Source organism: Salvia splendens, chromosome 10, assembly GCF_004379255.2.
Source record: "Salvia splendens isolate huo1 chromosome 10, SspV2, whole genome shotgun sequence".
In the NCBI taxonomy this organism is placed as follows: domain Eukaryota; kingdom Viridiplantae; phylum Streptophyta; class Magnoliopsida; order Lamiales; family Lamiaceae; genus Salvia; species Salvia splendens.
Window position 1 is genome coordinate 16,835,848 of NC_056041.1, and position 21,241 is coordinate 16,857,088.

At 38.1% G+C, this 21,241-nt stretch overlaps 3 protein-coding genes across 5 annotated transcripts; 2 read left to right on the top strand and 1 right to left on the bottom strand.

Moving 5' to 3' along the window:
* The first annotated feature begins 283 nt into the window (after positions 1-283).
* LOC121751836 (thaumatin-like protein) lies at positions 284-2,405 on the top strand. The gene is made up of 3 exons (XM_042146631.1): positions 284-439; positions 533-898; positions 1,982-2,405. Exons 1-3 carry the CDS (start codon positions 322-324, stop codon positions 2,281-2,283), a joined length of 786 nt encoding a protein of 261 aa, XP_042002565.1. The 5' UTR covers positions 284-321; the 3' UTR covers positions 2,284-2,405.
* Positions 2,406-2,765: 360 nt separating this feature from the next.
* LOC121751837 (ras-related protein RABA6b-like) lies at positions 2,766-5,436 on the bottom strand. The gene is made up of 2 exons (XM_042146632.1): positions 5,031-5,436; positions 2,766-3,272 (listed from the first exon to the last, which is right to left on the bottom strand). The coding sequence occupies exons 1-2, from the start codon at positions 5,249-5,251 to the stop codon at positions 2,819-2,821; spliced, it is 675 nt and encodes a 224-aa protein (XP_042002566.1). The 5' UTR covers positions 5,252-5,436; the 3' UTR covers positions 2,766-2,818.
* A 4,355-nt stretch (positions 5,437-9,791) lies between these two features.
* LOC121753306 (golgin candidate 2-like) lies at positions 9,792-21,069 on the top strand. 3 transcript variants are annotated; one of them, XM_042148564.1, is made up of 11 exons: positions 9,792-10,054; positions 10,839-11,981; positions 18,540-18,650; positions 19,057-19,116; positions 19,390-19,447; positions 19,589-19,632; positions 19,711-19,803; positions 20,056-20,204; positions 20,317-20,364; positions 20,448-20,554; positions 20,645-21,069. In XM_042148564.1, the coding sequence occupies exons 1-11, from the start codon at positions 10,001-10,003 to the stop codon at positions 20,725-20,727; spliced, it is 1,950 nt and encodes a 649-aa protein (XP_042004498.1). In that variant the 5' UTR covers positions 9,792-10,000; the 3' UTR covers positions 20,728-21,069. The 3 variants fall into 3 exon arrangements, with proteins under 3 accessions (XP_042004498.1, XP_042004497.1, XP_042004496.1); XM_042148563.1 differs by having other exon boundaries at positions 20,056-20,181; XM_042148562.1 differs by having other exon boundaries at positions 20,056-20,181; positions 20,448-21,069.
* The last annotated feature ends 172 nt before the right edge of the window (positions 21,070-21,241 follow it).

Sequence of the window (21,241 nt, forward strand, 5' to 3'; positions counted from 1 at the left end):
AGTAGAGCTTGGTGGACTCTCATCTCATAGAGAAGACGATTTCCGACCATAATTGTAAAATCATCATTTGTGTAGAACTAATTTTAGACTTTAATTTTACCATGCCATTTTAAGAAGAATTTATATATTGCAACTAAAAATCAATTATATTAAAGTTTTGGTATATTATCGTTCAATTGTATGAAAATTATGAGCTACAAAAGATTTTCCACCATTTATTTATTAAAGTGGATGTGTGAGATATAATAAAAATTTTAGAAGAATATAAAAACCCTTTTCCCACTTTTTTGCCTATAAAATCTCTTCCAACAAACTCAGTAAATGAGCACAAACTCTGCTTCACTCTTCTCCACCACCACCTTCACTCCCACCATGGCATCCCTCAAACAACCTCTCTTCTCTCTCCTCTTTTTCTCCCTCCTCACCCTTCGCATCTCAGGTAACATCTCCCTCACCTCCAGATCCAAATTCTCCAACCTAAATCCACCACTTTCTAATTTTTAATTCTAATTTTTTCAATTGATTTTGGCAGCTACAACAATGACGCTGTACAACAAATGCAGCCACCCTGTCTGGCCTGGGATCCAGCCTGGCAGCGGCTCTCCGGTGCTGGCCAAGGGCGGATTCAAGCTGCCTCCGGGAAAATCCTACTCGCTCCAGCTCCCCGCCGGCTGGTCCGGCCGCGTCTGGGGCCGCCACGGCTGCTCCTTCGACGCCGCCGGCCGCGGCCGCTGCGCCACCGGCGACTGCGGAGGATCTCTCTACTGCAACGGCCTCGGCGGAACCCCTCCCGCCACGCTCGCTGAGATTACCCTCGGAAACGAGCAGGATTTCTATGACGTCAGCCTCGTCGACGGCTACAATCTGGCCATCTCCATCACTCCCTTCCGCGGCAAAGGTATGAATTGAAATCGAATTAAAAGTTCAATTTGCTGCACTTAAATGCGCTTCTGATTATACCTAGTATTTGAATTTTAGAATGTGTGCTTTATTTAATTGAGGCCATATCACATTCTCCTATCTATTTTAAATTGTGTTTCCAGATTTGTTTGCATTACTTATGGAAAGGGCTTAATTATGATTTTATAATTATAATTGGATGATTATATTTATATCACCGATTTTATTTAATTAATCTGGCTAAAAATTGGAATTGAAGGTCAAAGTTTATAATTTAACGATAATTTTTTTATATACTTTCTACTTTCTACTTTCTACCAAGTTTAAACATAGTCTGAAAATATTTTACATGGCACTTTATATACTAATTAATTTTCTAGGTGCTGACACAGACTTTTCATTGTCGTCTAAGGGGATCTAAGTTTAGATCCGAAATACTATTATTTATTGGTTATTAATAAGTCGAAGTGAATCTGAAAATTGATCCAAACTTTTGATGAAAAAGTGTAATCAGCGCTTTTATAAACGAAATGCAAGAAAGCATATTTAGGTGTTTTAATGTGGTTTAGTATTATTTTAAAGCTTAATTAAATTCAAGAAGCTTTGATGTGATATTAAACTCCTTTTCTTGTTATACGACTTCAAAAAAGTTTCTTAAATATGATAGGGTCCATGGATAGGTCACTATTCAATAGTATTATTACTACTTTCAAGTTTCAATGCTTTTCTTGAGTTGCGGATGCCACATTTGAAATCCTATTTATCTCAACTTATTCCTTTTTTTGTGAATGTATTGCCTTTTCTTCTCTCTCTTACTTTTTCACATGATTTAACATTTCGGAAGTTTATAATTTCAATGGCATTTCAAAAAGCTGTTTTCACACATTCGAGTTCAACAATATCTGCCTCACTAGTTGAATTTTTTATAGTCTTTAGCATGTTTACCCTTTGATCTTGATTTATAGCTATTGCTAAAGTATTGCTTGTATATTGTTGGACAATGTGTCTTGGATATAGGGTGTTTAAAGGAGATGATGTGTTCAATTATAAATTCTGATAGTGATCACAAATCTTACCACAGGCAAATGCAGCTACGCCGGGTGTGTGAGCGACCTAAACATGATGTGTCCCGTCGGTCTACAGGTCCGTTCTCGCGATAAGAGGAGGGTAGTGGCGTGCAAGAGCGCATGCTTCGCCTTCAACTCGCCCAGGTACTGCTGCACAGGGAGCTTCGGGAACCCCCAGACGTGCAAGCCCACGGCCTATTCTCGGATCTTCAAGACCGCTTGCCCCAAGGCCTACTCGTATGCCTACGACGACCCCACCAGCATCGCCACTTGCACCGGCGGCAACTATTTGCTCACTTTCTGCGCTCACCATTAGACATATTTCCCTTTTATGCAGCACTATATTATTATTACTATGATCATAGTTAGCTAGCTAGTACTATTAAGTATGTTGTGACAATTGAAGGATTTGGACAATGGAATTTTGTTGGTATTCTATTCATGGCATGTTGAATTTAGGTCATTATTTGTTTTAATAGGCAATGCACTGGAATGGGAATCAATTTAGCAACCGTGGTATTGCACTATACTTTATTCCTTGTATTTTATGGGCCATGCTTGAACTAAAGTTTCTTTGGATCCATTTCTTTGCCATGTGACTGAGATCGTGTTTCTGAAAAGTCAGATGAAAAATCTTTTTAACTTCTGGTATTTTTCAGTCATCTAGTGTCTTTTGTGGGTTTATTTTATTTTTTCAATTAAACTTGACAAAATATTAACTGCTCCTTCTTAATCTGAGATTCTTTTTTGTAGGTTGTAGTGCTATGATTATTTGAACAATGTTAAAATTGTAGTATATCAAACACAAACAAATAGTAGTACTACATTCATAATAAATGAATCAACCTTGTTCAATAAGCGCAGCATCGACTAGTTTGTTTAGTGGCAGACACTTCATCGATACATATGATTTCCTTGTTCCCACTTAATGTTTCAACATTAACAGTATCAGTTTTTTGATCAGTTGGTTTAGTGTGTAGGGCCTTATGAGAAGTGAGGTCATAGATCTTATTGATCATTTGCAAAAACGCCTCTTCCACGTTTAAATTCTCCTTAGCTGAAGTTTCCATGAAGGAGAGGTCCTCAAGCTGGGCTAGGCTTTGGCCGTCTTCCAAGCTGACCTCTCGGGAGTGGGTGAGGTCGGACTTGTTTCCGACCAGCACTACCACCATCTCACGGCTACCAAACTCCCTCAACTCCGTCAACCACTTCCTTAGGCTCTCGAATGTCGACCTCCTGGTTGTGTCATAAACGAGGAGGGCGCCCATGGCCCCGCGGTAGTATGAGCTCGTGATGGCTCGGAATCTGAAATATCATCACTTTCTAGTTATAAAATCTAGGGTAAATTGCTTCAAAAGTCGTCAACTTTGCAAATAGTTTGGTATTTCCCGTAAACTTTAAAAGTTGCATGAAAAGTCATGAACTTTACCAAGTGTTGCAAATTTCCCGTACGACCCGACCCCGTACATTTCCGGCAAAAACTAATCATACGTGGCTTGCCGGAGGCGTGTCATGGCAAAATCTCCGGCAGAACAATAAAACGACGTCGTTTTTTAGTTTCAATTAAATTAAAATGTATATCAATTTAGGGTTTATGTCTCTTCTCTCTGTGACAGAAATCTCAATTTCCGTCGTGATTTCAACTCTTTCTTCTCCATTGCGACATGTAACTGGTCGCGATTCGTCAATCTACAATCCCATCGTGTTTCCTCCATAGGTAGGGTGGCGATTCCTCCACCTCACAATTCCCGAATGGTCGGAATACCCGACACGGGAAATCGGCACCCAAATGTAAAGTTCATGACTTTACATGCAACTTTTAAAGTTTACGGGAAATACCAAACTATTTGCAAAGTTGACGACTTTTGAAGCAATTTACCCTAAAATCTAAGGCAAATGTGTGAACAAAGTTTTGCCTCAAATTTGAATAGTACATAATTAAGAGTTTAAGTAAGCCCATGAAAGTGATTTATTGTGTTTATGCGCAATTGGGCCCATGACTGATATAAGTAAGCCCATGAAAGTAATTAATTGGATTTGTATTCGTTGCACTGTGTTTTATGCATGATTGGGCCCATATTCTCTCTCTCTCTATCATCATTTAATTCATATTGGATTTTTATTACTATTTCGGATCAATATTGTTTTAAGTTGCGATGCTACTACACCACAAATGCCATCATCCTCTAGGGAGGGGCCCCACTTACCTTTATCTGCCTACTATTTTAAGTTGATATTTTGACCTAACTATTTTAAGTTTTTAACTATTAGTAGCACATGTTTCAAAGAAAGGACATACTGTATAATTCAACCGGCAGAGTTTCTTCTGTTTAAATTGTAGTAATTGGAATTGTGACTCTCAAAATTTCTAAAATATACTGGGGATGTCTGTCTTAATCGATACACATAATTGGGGGTTAGAATTAGAGTCGTGCAATTGGGGTCAAATTAATAATTCCGACTTAAATTAATACTACTATATAAGTATGCATTATAAATGTAAGGGTGGGAATATTTTCAAATAAATAATCAAATTTTAGGATAACGATTGGGTTTCATTTTTAAAGGGAACTTGATAGTTACATATCTTAAATGATTTCTATGAAACGTTACGTACGGAACTCTCTCTCTCTCTCTCTCTCTCCCATTTTTTCTTCAAGGATTTCTAAGTGATCCAATTCAAACATATATCATCAGATATCAACTCAGCATCTATATCATGATTTTTAGGGCACTAATCAACCATCTAAGCAAATTCAATAGGAACAATTTGTAATCAACCATCTAACTGAATTGAATAGAATCAAAAACCATTTACCAAATTATGATTATTTTCTACTAATATAGGAGCAGTAATTGATTTACCAAAACCCATTCACAACTAACGCATAACAATTTATTTTTCATCAAAATATCAACTCTTCCCATCATCTAATTAGATAATCCAATTTCATTTTCACAACACTAAAGTCCATATCAATGATCCATCAAAACACACACATAAGCAAAGTATTACCAAAAAAACATATACAGAGAAATTAAAAGAGGAAGAAGTTTGATTACCTTTCTTGGCCGGCGGTATCCCATATCTGAGCTTTGATGAGCTTATCGGCGATCCTAATATTCCGGTAGGCGAATTCGACTCCGATGGTGGGCTTCGACTCCAAACAGAACTCATCTCTAGCAAACCTCGACAGCAGATTGGACTTCCCCACGGCCGAGTCTCCTATTAGAACCGCCTTGAACAAATAGTCACACTCTTCATCGAATGAACCTTCCATCATCCAATTCAAATCCCAAAATTATGTCTAACAAGATATGTTTAAAGAGATCATAGGTAAAAAGAAACCATGATCATAATATGGAGAGAAGGTAAGCAAAGTTCACAAGGGAGAGAGATATATTGATGAGTAGTGGCATGTGATAAGAAAGTGACATAATTTGGTTGTTGCTTCATTATTGTTGTCAAATGGCTTTGTTGGCTTTTTTTTTATAATCATGGCACCACATATAATGCTTTATTTTTGGGTAAACTATCACTTTAAATTGCTAAATCACTTCCTAGCTCATTATATTTATATTGAACTATTTTAAATATTCTTTCAAAACATCAACTATTAACCGATTTTGTATCAATTTTGTCCTCTATCCACATGTATTTGGCTTTTTCGATATATGATCTATAATTCGTGATTTGGGAAATTAATTTCAGATTAAGCTACGATCAAAAGTACTGAAATATTTTAGAGTTTAAGTTACTTTATTTATTTCTTTCTTTTTTTTTATTGTAAAGAAATTGAGAAAGTTTGATAAACATACTTGACTTTTCTTGAAGCTAATTGAGTGCATGTCACGAGTGTCCAACCCTAATTGAGAAAAGGGATTTTTCTAGTAATTTCATATTTTTTGTGTGTTCTAGACATTGAAATTACGTTTTCATGGACATGATAGTATTATTACTTTATATGATGACATCCGACCAGATAAAATCCCATGCTTAGACAGTTAGATGTATGTATAAAATTTTAATGTTTTTTTATTTATGTTGTAGTTATCATATTATAATTACCAAGTGACCTACTTAGGTTGTTATTTATGATCATTAAGGAATATTGTTGAAGACTAGTCATTAGAATGGGTACACAGTACACTTAATTAATCTTCTTGTACTAATTAGTATCTACACAGTCTTATTTTTTTGTGTGTTACAAAATATCCATACCTTGTGAATAAAATAATATTTAATTTTAAAATATAAATTGAGAATTATTTTTAATCATGAAATGTGAAGATTTATGAAAAGTTGATCTTTGTTAGGGATGTCAATCGGGCCAGCCCACCGGGTTTCGGGCCAACCCTATTCGGGTTGCGGGTCAATCGGGTGCGGGCTAATCGGGTTGTTATTTTTTCGGGTTATAAAAGTTCAACCCTAACCCTAAAAGCTCGGGTTTCGGGCTAGCCCATCGGGTTAATCGGGTTGCTACCGATAAAATTAACATGCGATCAATCCAATAAATAATGGTGAAAATTAGTTATATTTATAAAATGTAAAATATTTAATTATGATAAATTTGAGATATATGCGTAAACTCAAATATTAACATGATCAAATACTAATATTTGAGATTTATGCAACATAAAACATAAACATCAAGAAATTTTAAAGCATGTTTAGAAATTTAAATATATTTTTTTAGTGAATTTGAAGTTTCTAATTCATTTATCTATCATTATATTAATAAAAACTTAATATATAATTTATATATTTAATATATAAAATGGAAAGTTATTTTTTCAGTAATCTGTATTATAAAATAATCAATGAAGTGTCGAATTAGAGTCAAACAAATAGAACAATATAAATTTTATCGGGTTTCCGGGCCAGCCCATCGGGTTTTCGGGTCTGGCCCTAACGGGTTGCGGGTTAATCGGGTGCGGGCTAATCGGGCTGTAATTTTATCGGGCTGGAAATTTTCAGCCCTAACCCTATAAATTTGGCGGGCTATTCGGGTCAGCCCACGGGTGGCGGGCTAAATTGACATCCCTAATCTTTGTTATAGATCAAATCAAATCATTCAAATAATAAAAAAAAGCGAATAGTTACAATTAAATGTGCGTGCGGTACATCTATATATTTAGATTAGAATTCACCAAATTCTAATAAAAATTTATTGATCCTTAATTACAATTAAATTAACGACGTAGGTCTAATAAAGGAATAGGACTGCACATAAATTGTCACGATGGTGTTAGCTTAGCACCATAGGTCGTCATTTCGAATAAAGACAGGAATAGGTAGCTTAGGACAAAAGTAATTAAAAAAGATAATTACTCGTGACTCATTGCATATGGAAATTATACAACTTGATTTGACCGAGTTGTTGGCTTAGAAACCAGATTCTCTATCGATGTTTTCATGGCCATGTGGTAGGTAAATCAGTAAATTTATATTTTATTGTATCATTTTTATTCATTATTTTGAAAAATTAATTATTTGTGGAGTATAACTAACGAATTTAAGAGTGATAAATGAAATAAATAAGAAAGAAAGAAAGAAAATAAAGAAATAATATGGAGGATGATAGAAATCATAAATAAATTGGGAGTGTGGAGATATGATACTCACTTCATCCTTAAAAAATAGGTTAATTTTAATATTTTAGGTTATCCCTTAAAATTAGACCAAGTATAAATATGGAATGTTTTTAACAATATAGTAATATAGACTCCATAATCCACTTACATTACTTCCACTGCCTTTTATTTTCTCTCTTATTTTTTCTCATTTCTCTTTTACTTTACCAATTGCACATTAAAACTCGTGTGATTTATGAGTTTGTCTATTTTTTAGGATAGAGAACTGTAACTTATAAATATATTAAAGAGAGAAATATATACTTTAAGGACCCGTTTTATTGCTTCATAAACCCAGGTTAAGGTGTGAGGGTCCCACCACAATCCATTGTTTGATACCTTTGTGTTGTTTTCCTAAGGATCCGGGTTTATTATTTATGACCCGATTTTATTCACTGTTGGGTTTGGAAAAAGTAGCAAAAATAGTCCATCAATTTTTTATGGATTTTAAACCCTAGTCACCGCATCCATCTGGATTAAGGAACAAAATGCCAACCGTGCCCCTCCAATCTGCAATTTCCAAACTTGGAGAGTAAGGAGGCGATTTCCGGCAAGATTCGAACCAGTTGGTAAGCATTTCGTAATTATCTTACAAATTTGTTACCCCACTATCTTATTGTTTTTCGCCATTTCATTTTCTATGAATCTCCAGTGTAGCCGTCGAAATTGGGGGTTCTGCGCTGCGAGTTGCAGATTAGGGGATACGATTCATCAAGACGGCCATGGCGAACATGATTATAAAAAGTGTTGCCACGCTTCAGCAAGTGGAAGAAATGGTCCAAATCCTACAATTTGATGTAATCATTGCTATTTTGCTGTACCTGAGAAGGAACCGACGACGTGGGCGTGTGAGTAGGCTGCTAAGAAGGGCTCCATTTGGTCATTCAATTCGAATTCCTGCACAAGTGAGGCACCTAAATCGACTTACGGGAGTATCAGATATTGCATGTTTTGATAATCTTCGTATGGATCGAAACACATTTGGAAGATTGTGCTTTCTTCTACGCCAAACAGGGGAGTTGGTTGATGGTAAGTATGTGAAGATGGAAGAACAAGTTGCCATGTTCTTGTCAATTCTTGCACACCACAAAAAGAATAGAATCGTGAAATTTGACTTCTTGAGGTCCGGCTTCACTGTTTCTAAGTATGTTCATGCTGTGCTACGGGTTGTGCTTCGGCTTCATCGGTCGTTTCTTGTTGTTCCTGATCCCGTGGCCGAAGACTGCAACGATAACAGGTGGAAGTTGTTCAAGGTATTCCCAACGATTGTAGAAAATTTTATCTATATATGGATACTCTATGTCGTGCAATTCAGCTAATGAATGTTATATTGATTTATGTGTATATGGAGGCCTCTGTAATTGCTATGTGAAATTTTGATTGATAACTTCCTTTTAGGGATGCCTTGGTGCATTAGATGGAACACACATAAATTTACAGGTGCTCAATGCCGATAAGCCTTGTTATCGTTCCAGGAAATGTCAAATTTGCACCAACACTCTTACGGTCTGTGATAGGCAGATGTGATTTGTATGTCTTGGCGGGCTGGGAGGGCTCAGTTGGGGACAGTCGTGTGCTACACGATGCTTTGAGTCGTGATAAGGGATTGAGAGTACCGAAAGGTACATAATGGAAATGAAGAAGACACGGTTCCCACAAATTTAAGGACAAAATGGTAAATTCAACTTAATACTCCTCAGTGCACAGAAGACACCAAACGGCATAAATGAATTATCCAAATATTTAATTCAATCCATTTTTTTCAATTGCTATAAAACTCCCACGGGTGGATAACTTCAACCTTGGTTAAAGGCAAAATTATCCAAATAATTAATCCAGTCCATCTTTTTCAAACCAAGCAATAAAACGGGTCCTAAATGTACTAAAATACCTTTCAATGCAAAAAAAAGTAAAGAAATGGTAAAAAGTCCAAAAATAATGAAAAAGTACCTCAAATGAATTCAAAATTATTCGAGTCACGAAGTAGATAGTGTTTATAAAATTTGGGGTGAATTTGAAAATTTTGTAAAAAGGGTGATCAATTTGATAAAAATTTAAAAAAACAGATATGAAGTTAATATTTATTAAGATTAAGATAAAGTAAATCGGTTAATAGAAAATTTAATTAATGAGAAGTCATAATTTAAATAGGACATTAATATTGCAAAATTACAATGCCCGTGACGCATCTCGGTCACAGCCGACACACAAAGCAATGAAAGACGAGCGTCACCAAACAAGTGAATTTAGCAACCCACATCAGAATCATCTCCTCCCAATTCACGCTATGCTGCTGAAATCCTTAGACTTAACAATTTTTACATGCTCCTCGCGTCGCGCCCCGCTATAATACGCCGTGAGTGAACAAAGTTAATGCTCTGAGAATTCCACGGCTGTCAATGGCTCACTGGATCTCCTCGAAGCTCAAAGCCGCTGAAACCCTACTCCAACAGGTAATCAATCAATCAATCCGCATTTCTGTGTCCTTTTAGTTTTAGGTTATTGAATATTTACATCCCTTGGTTTCGCGCTGTTGATTGTTATTCAGAATGTATTTCAGATCGTTATGAATCATTCTTAGCTGAGAACTCATACGGATCATAGACGCATTACATTATTGGCAGTTCGCCTGGCCAGGTTGTCTTGATAAATTGGGATTGGAATCATGAGAACTGGAATTTATGTAAATTGAACTGTAATTCAATTTGATCAAAATGCCCTACATTTTGGGGATGATTACGATTTACTTACGACCATGTCGTTTGGCTAAGATAGATTTGAATAGTGACATAATTTGTTCATGCTGAGAAGCCATACAAGTTTGGATCGATGACTATATCATTCTCAACAAGTATTTGGCTTACTGAAAATTAAGAAATAGGCAACATTCATTTTGTTTTTGTCAAAACTGAGAAACGGTGTCGTGAGGAGATTGTAGTTGTCATAATATCGTAATGCACTGTTAGTAAAACGGTGAATTTAACTTTCATTATATGATTCCAACTAAGGAACATTTTGCTGCATCAAGCGAAATGTAGAACTTGCCGATTGCAAACTACTATTTCATGTCAGTATGTAGGGAAAGAACCAACACTATTTAAGAGTATATGACAATTATTCTATTGTACATCAAGATCTGTTAGTATTTTTTAATGGAAGTAGATTCTATGAGTTATAACTTCTTGAATGTCGAGTGCTTATTTCATGATACATTTTTGTATCTGTTGGATGATTTAGATCGACCAGCAAGCTGCTGACTCACTCAAAAAAAGTGAAAAAGAGACAACAGATGATCCATTGGTTGTTGAAACTTCATCAAAATCTCCTGAAACTTCATCAAAATCTCCTGAAACTTCATCAAAATCTCCTGAAACTAAATCACTGATAAAGGACCAGCTGAAGAAGAAAAGCACAGAAAATGTGCTTAGCCAAAGTATTGCTCCCAGTCACAATCGTGATTTAAATTCATTTAGTAGAAGTAACAGTGATGTTAACAAGAATGTTGAAGCTGAGAGGTCACCGAACTTGAATCCGAAGCCAAACTTGAGTCCAGGACTAACTGATAGTGATTGGACGGAGTTACTCAGTGTGCCAGATAAAAGGCCTGTATCTGGTGCGGGAGTTACATCGCAAGGTAGTAATCGGGTACCGGTAACTCGGGCCCTTAAGAAAAATGGGAAAAAGGCGGGCAATTCTGGGAAAGGACTAAATCTGTCTGTGGTAGACGGCAGGAATGAAAAGGTTGGAAATAATGAAGTTTTGAAGAGTTCAAGGAAATCAAATGTTGGGTCAGAGAGTAACACTGGTGCTGATAGCAATGAGAAGACGAGCATTTTTGGGGATGCAACTCCAAGAACCTCAAGCTTTCAGTCCGTAAGCAGTGGAGGTGAATCCAACGAAAGGAACAATATGGGCACAACAAAATCAGGAACACTGGAGGGGGTGAATGATATTGTAGATGTAGAGAAGCTGATTTTGTTAAATGATAATAATCCCTCTTCCCAGATGACGTCGGTTTCCCTGGACAAGAAATTGGATATGGAGGTGGAACTGAATGTTAGCGATAGGCCTGAAACCACAATTAGTGGGACTATTAGTTCAAAAATTGGCCCCAGGGGTTCTAGTTCTAAAAAGAAGGTGTTACCATTACCAAGTGAGGTAGACTCTAATTCTGAGACAGATACATCATCATCAGATTCAGAGAGTGAGAGAGAAAGGGAAGAAAGAAGAAAGAGAAAGCAACAGATTCTGGCAGAAAAAGCAGCTGCAAAAGCAATTGAGGCAATTAAAGAACGAGAGAACATGGTTGCTAGGTTAGAGGGGGAGAAACAGAGTTTGGAGAAAATGTTTGAAGAGCGAGCAATACAACAAGTGCAGGAGGTACTTTGAAAGATTCCTACTTTTATTACTTGATTGGACTAGCCTTTTCCTTTTGTTGTTGTCAGACTTCTGTTGAGTATTTTTTTAGAAACTGATGCTGCTTTTGTTGGGATTCACACACACAAGGCTTTCACACACTCAAGAAGATCACACACACACTCACTGTTGTATGAGATCACACAATGCAGAAACACACACACTCACACTTTGAGTATTGAAGATGATAATCTTGGAGAGAAACTGAAAAACTCTTTATTGATTAAACTCTACTCTTTTACTCTAAACTACATACACGGTTTATGAGCTATTTAAAGCTCTACAATCAAGTAGCAACTGCTACTAACTAACTACAACAAGAATCAAGAAAACAAGAAGAATAACCGCTACACCTCGGCTAACTAACTGCTGCTCCAACGGCTAGTTCGGCTAGGGTGCTTCTTCCTTCTCGGCTTAAGGCCGAACTCCCTTCTCGGCTCAAGACCGAACTCCCTTCTCGGCTCAAGACCGAACTCTCTTCTCGGTTCACAACCGAACTCCCTTCTCGGCTAGTTCCAGCTCAAAGCCGAGCTTACCGAACTCCCTTCTAGCCGAGCTTACCTTCTTTTGCCTTCTTCTTCCAACTGAAATGAGCACTCCATTATTACAATTCTCCACCTGAGGGCTCATCTCAGTTCTTGCACAAACATTGATCAACTTCTTGCAATGATCAAACTTGTCTCTTCCTAGAGACTTTGTTAGCATGTCAGCCGGATTGTGCAAGGTGTTAATCTTAATCACCTTCACTCTCCCCTTCTCTATCTCATCTCTAATGAAATGCAACTTTATGTCTATGTGCTTGCTCCTTTCATGAAAACCCGGATGTTTAGCCAAGCACATAGCTGAGCTGCTGTCACAATGAATCACCATTGTCTTTTGGTCAAAACCAAAGTCAGAAATCACTCCCTGAATCCAAAAACTCTCCTGTACAGCTGCAGTGAGAGCTATATACTCTGATTCTGTTGTTGAGAGAGCAACAACACTTTGTAAACCTGATTTCCAGCTGATTACAGTTCCAAACATGGTGAAAAGATAACCTGTTTGGGACTTTCTGTTGTCCAGGTTTGCAGCATAGTCTGCATCACAATAGCCCTGCACAACCTCCTCAGATTCACCTTCCCAGCCATTGAAGACAATTCCCCAGCCACTGGTTGACTTCATGTACCTCAATATCCACTTGAGAGCATTCCAATGCTCCTTCCCCGGGTCAGCCATGTATCTGCTAGTCACTGAGATAGCATGTGCCAGATCTGGTCTGGTACAGATCATAGTATACATAACACTTCCAACCACACTAGCATAAGGAATAGACTCCATCTCCTCAGCCTCTTGCTTAGATTTAGGGGCCTGCTCCTTTGAAAGCTTAAAACTCTGGGACAGAGGAGTTGATGCAGCTTTTGCATTTTCCATTTTGAATCTCTGCAAAACTTTCTCAATATAGTCAGTTTGCAGCATCCAAAGCTTCTTGCAGCCTCTATCTCTCTGAATATGTATGCCTAGGATCTTCCTTGACTCTCCTAGATCCTTCATTTCAAAGCTTGACTTCAGATCTTGTTTAACTTTCTGAATTTCTGTCATAGAAGGCCCTGCAAGTAGCATATCATCCACATAGAGTAATAGGTAGGCAATGGGAGTTCTGCCTGCCTTCTTGATGTAAATACAATCATCATATTCTGACTTGGAGAAGCCAATCTTCTTCATCTGTGCATCAAACTTCTTATTCCACTGTCTAGGACTTTGCTTAAGTCCATAAAGACTTTTCTGTAACAGGCACACCTTGCCTTCTTCTCCAATCTTCACATAGCCCTCTGGCTGTTCCATGAAGATAGTTTCCTCTAGATCTCCATTGAGGAAGGCTGTCTTCACATCAAGCTGTTGTAGCTCCCAGTCAAGCTGATTCACCACAGCCAATAGGATCCTAATTGAAGTGTGCTTCACAACAGGTGCAAACACTTCATTGAAATCGATTCCCTCCTGCTGTGTAAAGCCTCTAGCCACTAGCCTTGCCTTGAACCTGACTCTATCCTTATCAGTGGTCTCAATCTTTCTTTTAAACAACCACTTACAGCTTACCAGCCTCCTTTCCTTACCATCTGTATTCAGCTTGGATTTGTCCACCAAAATCCAGGTTTTGTTCTTGAGTAAAGACTCTATTTCCTCATTCATGGCTTCAATCCATCTTTCTCTATCTTTACTCTGCATAGCTTCTTTATATGTGAGTGGATCTGCACCATCAATACTTTCAGCTGCACACAGAGCATAATACACAACATCAGAGAACTTTGTTGGTGGCCTTGTTTCTCTTCTAACTCTGTCCCTTGCAAGCTGATAGTCTCTGATAGAGTCTGATATAGACTCACCAGCCTGGTTGCCCTGAGTTGGAGCCTCTTCTTTATCTGAATCAGACTCACTCCCTGAGTCAGTGACTCCACCTGCTCCTAGGCCAACCCCCACAGGCTCCACCTTGAAGAAATCACCCTCATCTTCACTGGAGTCCAGCTTATCTTTCAGGTATGGCATCTGATCCTCCAAGAACACCACATCCCTACTCACCAAGACCTTCTGCTTACCAGGCTCAATACACCAGAGCCTATACCCCTTAACACCCCTCTGATATCCCAGCAAGATACATTTCAGAGCCCTAGCTTCAAGCTTACTTTGCCTAGCATGAGCATAGGCTGCACACCCAAACACCTTGTATTTTGAGTAGTCACTATGAGCTCCATACCACATGTAATCAGGAGTTTCAGATTTCAGGGCAGTAGATGGGCATTTATTGATGAGATAGGCTACTGTATACACAGCCTCACCCCAGAACCTGCTGCTCAAACCAGAACCAAGAAGTAGGCACCTCACCCTCTCTAGGATTGTCCTATTCATCCTCTCCACAACACCATTTTGCTGAGGATTACCAGGAACAGTCCTATGCCTCTTCATACCCTTCTCTTTACAAAACAGATCAAACTCAGCAGACAAGAACTCTAGGCCATTGTCTGTTCTTAAGCATTTAACACTTCTACCCTTCTCTAGCTCAACCTCCTTACACCATATCTTGAACTTTGTGAGTGTTTCAGATTTTTCTTTAAGAATATATACCCACAACTTCCTTGTATAGTCATCAATGATAGCTAGATAATACTTTCCTCCACCAATTGAACACACCGGTGAAGGCCCCCAAAGATCACTATGTATGTAGTCTAAAGGGGCTGTAGAAGAGTGAATACCTGTAGGATAGGGTGCCTTCTTTGCTTTTCCAAGTATACACTGCTCACAGGGGTCCATCTTGTTGAAATCTCCAGAGATCAGGCCCTTCTTGATGAGTTCTTTCAAGCTTCCTTCTGCTGGATGGCCCAGCCTCTTGTGCCATAGCATTAGGGAATCATCTGACACTGCATTGCTTTCTCCATCAACAGCCTTAGCCTTCAGATAATAGAGAATATGCTCTCTGTCAGCCTCCATCATCACTGCATCTCCAGATTTCACAAACAATTTGCCTTGACTCATTAATATAGTGAACCCTCTCTGCTCCAGCATTCCCAATGAGATGAGATTCCTCTTCACTTCTGGAATATACCTCACCCCAGTTAGGATCTTTATAGAGCCATCTTGTAGGCTTAGCTTTACCTTCCCTATTCCTCTGATCTGACAAATGTGATTATTTCCAAGAACAACCGTACCCGATGCTTCTTGAAGATCATGAAACCAGCTTCTATTGGGGCACATATGGAAGCTGCACCCCGAGTCCATTATCCACCTGTGACTGACCCCACTGTCACTAATATTCATAAGTTGAGCCGGGGGATCAGCACTCTCCACACAATCAGATTGGTTGTGTCCCTCAGAGACCATCTTTCTCTTCCATGCATGACAATCTTTCTTCAAATGTCCAGGTTTCTTGCACCAATAGCAAGCTCTGGTTTCCTTCTGAGCATCAGAACTTGAGGGTTTAGGGCCCTCAAACTTCTTCTTGAAGTTCTGCTTCTTGAACTTCTTCACATTCAAGGCCTCTGCAGCTTGAACATTGGAGCTTGCAGAGCCTCTGTTGGCTGTCTTCTGGAGTTCTTTGGCCATCAAGGCTGAATAGACTTCTGCATAGGTGATAGGTTTATCTCTTCCATAGATAATTGCATCACTTAACTGGTCATACGAGCTAGGCAAGGCATTCAATGTGAGAATGGCCTTATCCTCATCTGAAATCTTGACATCAACAGATCCCAGGTCATCAATGATCTTGTTGAACTCCTCTAGCTGCTCAATGATGGACCTATCTCCAGAAAAACTATAGGCATACAGCCTCTTCTTGAGATACAGCCGGTTAGCCAAGGATTTGGCCAAGTAAACTTCATCCAACTTGTCCAAGATCTCCACCGCAGTCTTGGCTTCTTGAACATCCCTCAAGACCTTATCTCCAAGGCACAGAATCACTGCAGAATGTGCCTTGAGCTGCATCTCCTCCATCTTTGCCTGAGCTTTATCATCAAGCACTGGAGCCTTTCCTTTCTCCTCTGGTTTTGCAAGAACTGCGGCCAAGCCTTGTTGAATCAAAACCGCCTTCATCTTCATCTTCCACAGGCTATAATCATTCTTGCCTGTGAACTTTTCTGCATCAAGCCTTGCTGCCATCTCTGAAACCGTTTGATCCTCTGCAAATCAGCTTCAATATCCCTTCCCACAGACGGCGCCACTTGTTGGGATTCACACACACAAGGCTTTCACACACTCAAGAAGATCACACACACACTCACTGTTGTATGAGATCACACAATGCAGAAACACACACACTCACACTTTGAGTATTGAAGATGATAATCTTGGAGAGAAACTGAAAAACTCTTTATTGATTAAACTCTACTCTTTTACTCTAAACTACATACACGGTTTATGAGCTATTTAAAGCTCTACAATCAAGTAGCAACTGCTACTAACTAACTACAACAAGAATCAAGAAAACAAGAAGAATAACCGCTACACCTCGGCTAACTAACTGCTGCTCCAACGGCTAGTTCGGCTAGGGTGCTTCTTCCTTCTCGGCTTAAGGCCGAACTCCCTTCTCGGCTCAAGACCGAACTCCCTTCTCGGCTCAAGACCGAACTCTCTTCTCGGTTCACAACCGAACTCCCTTCTCGGCTAGTTCCAGCTCAAAGCCGAGCTTACCGAACTCCCTTCTAGCCGAGCTTACCTTCTTCTGCCTTCTTCTTCCAACTGAAATGAGCACTCCATTATTACAATTTCGTTGTGAACAGATATCCTTGTTCTCCATACACAATAGTTTGCACAATTTTTTCTTGTTCATGCTCCTCTCTCTGTGAAGTAGTATGAATATAATGTATAGGCTAATTGATATAGTGAACTTTGTTGCTATGAGTCTGAGATCATTGTACTGTAGCCCACGATATTCATAAATAACCTTCTGTATTATGTGGACTTGTTTGTTAAATATTATCATATTATGAATATTGTAACTTTGCTCAAGTGCGTATATCCATTTTTCTTATTGGAATAGGAGTTACTATTTTCAGTCTTATTTTGTTGACTCGACATGTCTTCCTGGATCGTTCGTAGTCTGCTTTATGACATATTACATAGATTATCAATTATCAATAACTCAGCTGGACACCTTCATCATTTTAGTTTTAAAAGCTACTCAAGTGATATTGATGAATATGTGCTTACCTTATTAATCAGTTTTGCTGATTTCGTTGAGTGACTTTATCTTGTTTAACTAGGAAAATTTCTGTTGTCCATGAAGGGCTATTTCACTATTGTTTGTGGTGTTGTCGTGTTGGTGACTTGGTTTTAAGTTCTAACATCCCTTGGTTAACGTTCGAGTTTGCTCAGTTGACCTCAGCCCTTTCAAGATGTTTCTTTTAATAATTTTTCTAGCAATGATAGCGATAACTGATTTATGTTACTCCTTTATAGTTTCAATGGCTTTCTTGAATGCTACTTATATTGAAACTTGATAGTACTAGGTGATAAAAATGCAAAACTGCAGATCATCTGATGTCTAATTTCAGACAATTAAACTTTTTTCATTAAAAGATTTTTGTTGATCCATTACTTTAATCATGATATGTGATGCTCACTCTGCCCTTGGAATGTTGAAGCCTGAATTGTCTGCTTGAGAGACTGCTAAAAGAATAAATATCCACCTTACGCACAAACAAATACATCTATTTTCAGTACAGTGCAAATGTTTCTATTAACTTATTGTATTGAAGGAAAAGTTCACCGTCAACATAATGGTCTTTTAGTATATGCTTACGGAACATTCTTCAGTAAATTTGAATTATTAGCTGTGTCTTTTCCGTCTTGTGGATTTATGTTATTGGCAGTTGCAAAATTCTTGTTCTTTAGCTCCCCCACTAGCTGATTCTTCTATTACTAGAAATATGTATCAGTAGTGTGAGTGTGTGTGTGTGTATGTGTAATATGTTATTTTGAATAGGATATTTATTTTGTTTTAGCATTGTAAGAATCTCTTCATATGAATGCAAGTAGTAAATAGTTGAACCTTTTCAGGCTTCAGAATTACAGACTACAATGATGGAGACCATGGATGCTGTTGAGCTAGAGAAGCAGAAGCATAATAATACTCGTATGGAGGCCCTTGCACGATTAGCAAAACTTGAGGTGTTGTAGTCTTACAAAAATGTACTTTGAACTTACCCTTATGGTGGTAAAGTATGGTCAATATGCACATATATCTGCACATATGATGTGTTTGGGCGTCATACTGTCATTGTCTTTACTGAAAATGTCAGTGTATATTATTAGATTTTTGCTTTTGTAGTAACTTTCTCTTTTGCTTGAGATTATTAAATTAGTGTCATGTAAACATGTCATTCATATTAAGTACTTTCCTCCCAGTTTCTCTTATCTGGCATGGGAGGAGGCTGCAGTGACAGTGGTTGGTTGGTGGTGGCCTGATAACCATTGTCTAATATTCTTATATGGGACTTATTTCTGGATTTCCATAGTTCCCTGCTTAAATTTCTGTTTATGATGATCTAAGTTTTATATTGCATTTGTTTTGCAGAGTCTAAATGCTGATCTTGCAAGATCTTTTGCTAATGTACAAAAAAGTCTTGAAGTAGAGGTATTTAACGACTTTCACTGTGATATAATTTATTCTGGCAAGAATAATTTTAGTTTCTTGCTAACTTGCATTTATTTATATTCTTTATTTTTCTGTATGTAAATGAGTCTTGAAGACATTTAATTCATCAATATCTTGAGAAATTAAAGATACTGTGCTGGACCTGTCAAGTATCTCCAATGCTACATGGATAATAAATTTAGCCAATATGTATGCATCTTGCACTTATTGGATTTTTTACTGAATTTCTTGTATCTATATCTGCTGGAGTAGGCTGATCGTATAGCTGAACTTCGTCACCAAATTCAGATGAAAGAGTCTACTCTTGAAGGTGCATTGTTGGACCCAGAGCTTTCAGCCAGCCCATATCCCATTTCTTCAAGATTTCTCTATTTTTCCTCCTAACATAATTGTATTTATGTTGTTTTTGACATAACAAAACACTAACTAAACTTTTCTTTTCTCTTTGTAGATTTGAGAAGAGAAATATCAAATACACACCAAAATGGTGATGCTGTGAGTATCCCTGCATTTTCTGCAATATATAGGCATCAAGCTGTCTTCTAATTTAGTTTTATGCCAATGATGTTGCAGCTAAGAGCTTCAAAAGGTGCTGAGTTTGAAATGGAGATGCTTGAGGCAGAATATTCTTTCGTAACTGACAAAGTAGCAAGAATGCAAACCCAGGTATTTTTTGTAACAAGAAAATACAGGGCAAGCCTGACATATAGTATTCAGTATGTAATCAGTTTTTCCAAAATTCTTCTAGAATGCACCTTTCTAGAAATTTTTTACCAGAACTCTGCCATCGCGTAGATGCTAAGATACAGGTTTGGCAGACGTCCGTGATTTACATTTGCTGCTTATACAAAGTACTTGTCCATGAGATGAGTCTTTCCATCTTGCGTTAATACCAATAATCTTATCATATATATACAGGCCAAGACTCTGGAGACAAGCATTGAAACTACCAGAAGAGAAATAGAAGATCCTTCTGAAGTTGAAATTGAGCTCAAGCGAAGGCTTAGTCAGTTGACAGATCATTTGATTCAAAAGCAAGCTCAGGTTATTGCCTCAAACTTCATAAGGTGTTCGATTGGCAGTATGATTTTGATTTTCAAGTTATACAAAACAGACAACATGCAGATTACATTTTTGGCGATTTATGCTGCTGACTGAATAAATGTTAACTGCTATCAGGTGGAAACACCATCTTCAGAGAAGGCTATGCTACTTCTTAGGATCGAGGTAATACTACTCATCCTCAATCTAAAAACCGCATCCTGATGAACTTTTATAACCTCTCTGAATACTCGGATCAAACACTACAGGCCGTATCAAAATTGTTGGACGAGCAAGGGCCAGCTGATTTCCCGAGCACCTCATCTAGGGATGAACTGGACCAAGGCACATGGCACTTATCCAACTCAAAGTTCAGGTCGTTATTGAAAGGGAGAATGCAATCTGGTCAACATCAGTTTGGGTCGTTGGTTCGACAACTGGACTCACTCTTTTGCACTGGTGCCAGGTTCCTTCGAAGAAATTCAACAGCCAGAGCTTGGTCCCTTGTATACTTGGCGTGCCTTCATCTCTGGGTTGTATACATACTGATGTCGCATGCTCCGGTCACGGACGACACTAGATCCGGTGCCGTCATCTCACTGGAGAATATTAACAACACCGGAGGAGGTGTCTGAATAATTGTATACTTTTGCATTAATATTTTTTGTCAGAAGGGATCTTCTGTATAGTTAAATGGATTTTCCCCCGACTTGATACACATTAATGTACAGAATAGAACTTGTCGAGTCATTGCACCAAGTTATAGTTCTAGTGGTCACTGGGTGATGCATGGGGAGGATTTAAAAAATTGTTAATATTTTTTTGAGTGTCATGTATTTTTTAAACGAATGCAGTACTGCATTAATTAATTTGTTCGCTGTTACTATCTCATTTCGTTTACTATATATATTAAGTATAAGTAGGTCTTATTACTCTAATAAAATTATACTATTTATGGTAAAAAAGTGAAATGTGACTCTTATTGTGGGACAGATTGAATTGGCAAAATGTGACTTATTGTGGGATGGAGGAGTAAATTTCTGGCGTGGGATAATTTCGCTCG

Excerpts from the sequence above, each read along its gene's own strand:
- LOC121751836 (XM_042146631.1), top strand. The coding sequence starts at position 322 with ATGAGCACAAACTCTGCTTCACTCTTCTCCACCACCACCTTCACTCCC. Across the intron at positions 440-532 it reads CCTCACCCTTCGCATCTCAG|CTACAACAATGACGCTGTAC; the intron begins GTAACATCTCCC and ends TGATTTTGGCAG. Across the intron at positions 899-1,981 it reads CACTCCCTTCCGCGGCAAAG|GCAAATGCAGCTACGCCGGG; the intron begins GTATGAATTGAA and ends ATCTTACCACAG.
- LOC121751837 (XM_042146632.1), bottom strand. The coding sequence starts at position 5,251 with ATGATGGAAGGTTCATTCGATGAAGAGTGTGACTATTTGTTCAAGGCG. Across the intron at positions 3,273-5,030 it reads GATACCGCCGGCCAAGAAAG|ATTCCGAGCCATCACGAGCT; the intron begins GTAATCAAACTT and ends ATGATATTTCAG.
- LOC121753306 (XM_042148562.1), top strand. The coding sequence starts at position 10,001 with ATGGCTCACTGGATCTCCTCGAAGCTCAAAGCCGCTGAAACCCTACTC. Across the intron at positions 10,055-10,838 it reads CTGAAACCCTACTCCAACAG|ATCGACCAGCAAGCTGCTGA; the intron begins GTAATCAATCAA and ends TGGATGATTTAG. Across the intron at positions 11,982-18,539 it reads CAATACAACAAGTGCAGGAG|GCTTCAGAATTACAGACTAC; the intron begins GTACTTTGAAAG and ends GAACCTTTTCAG.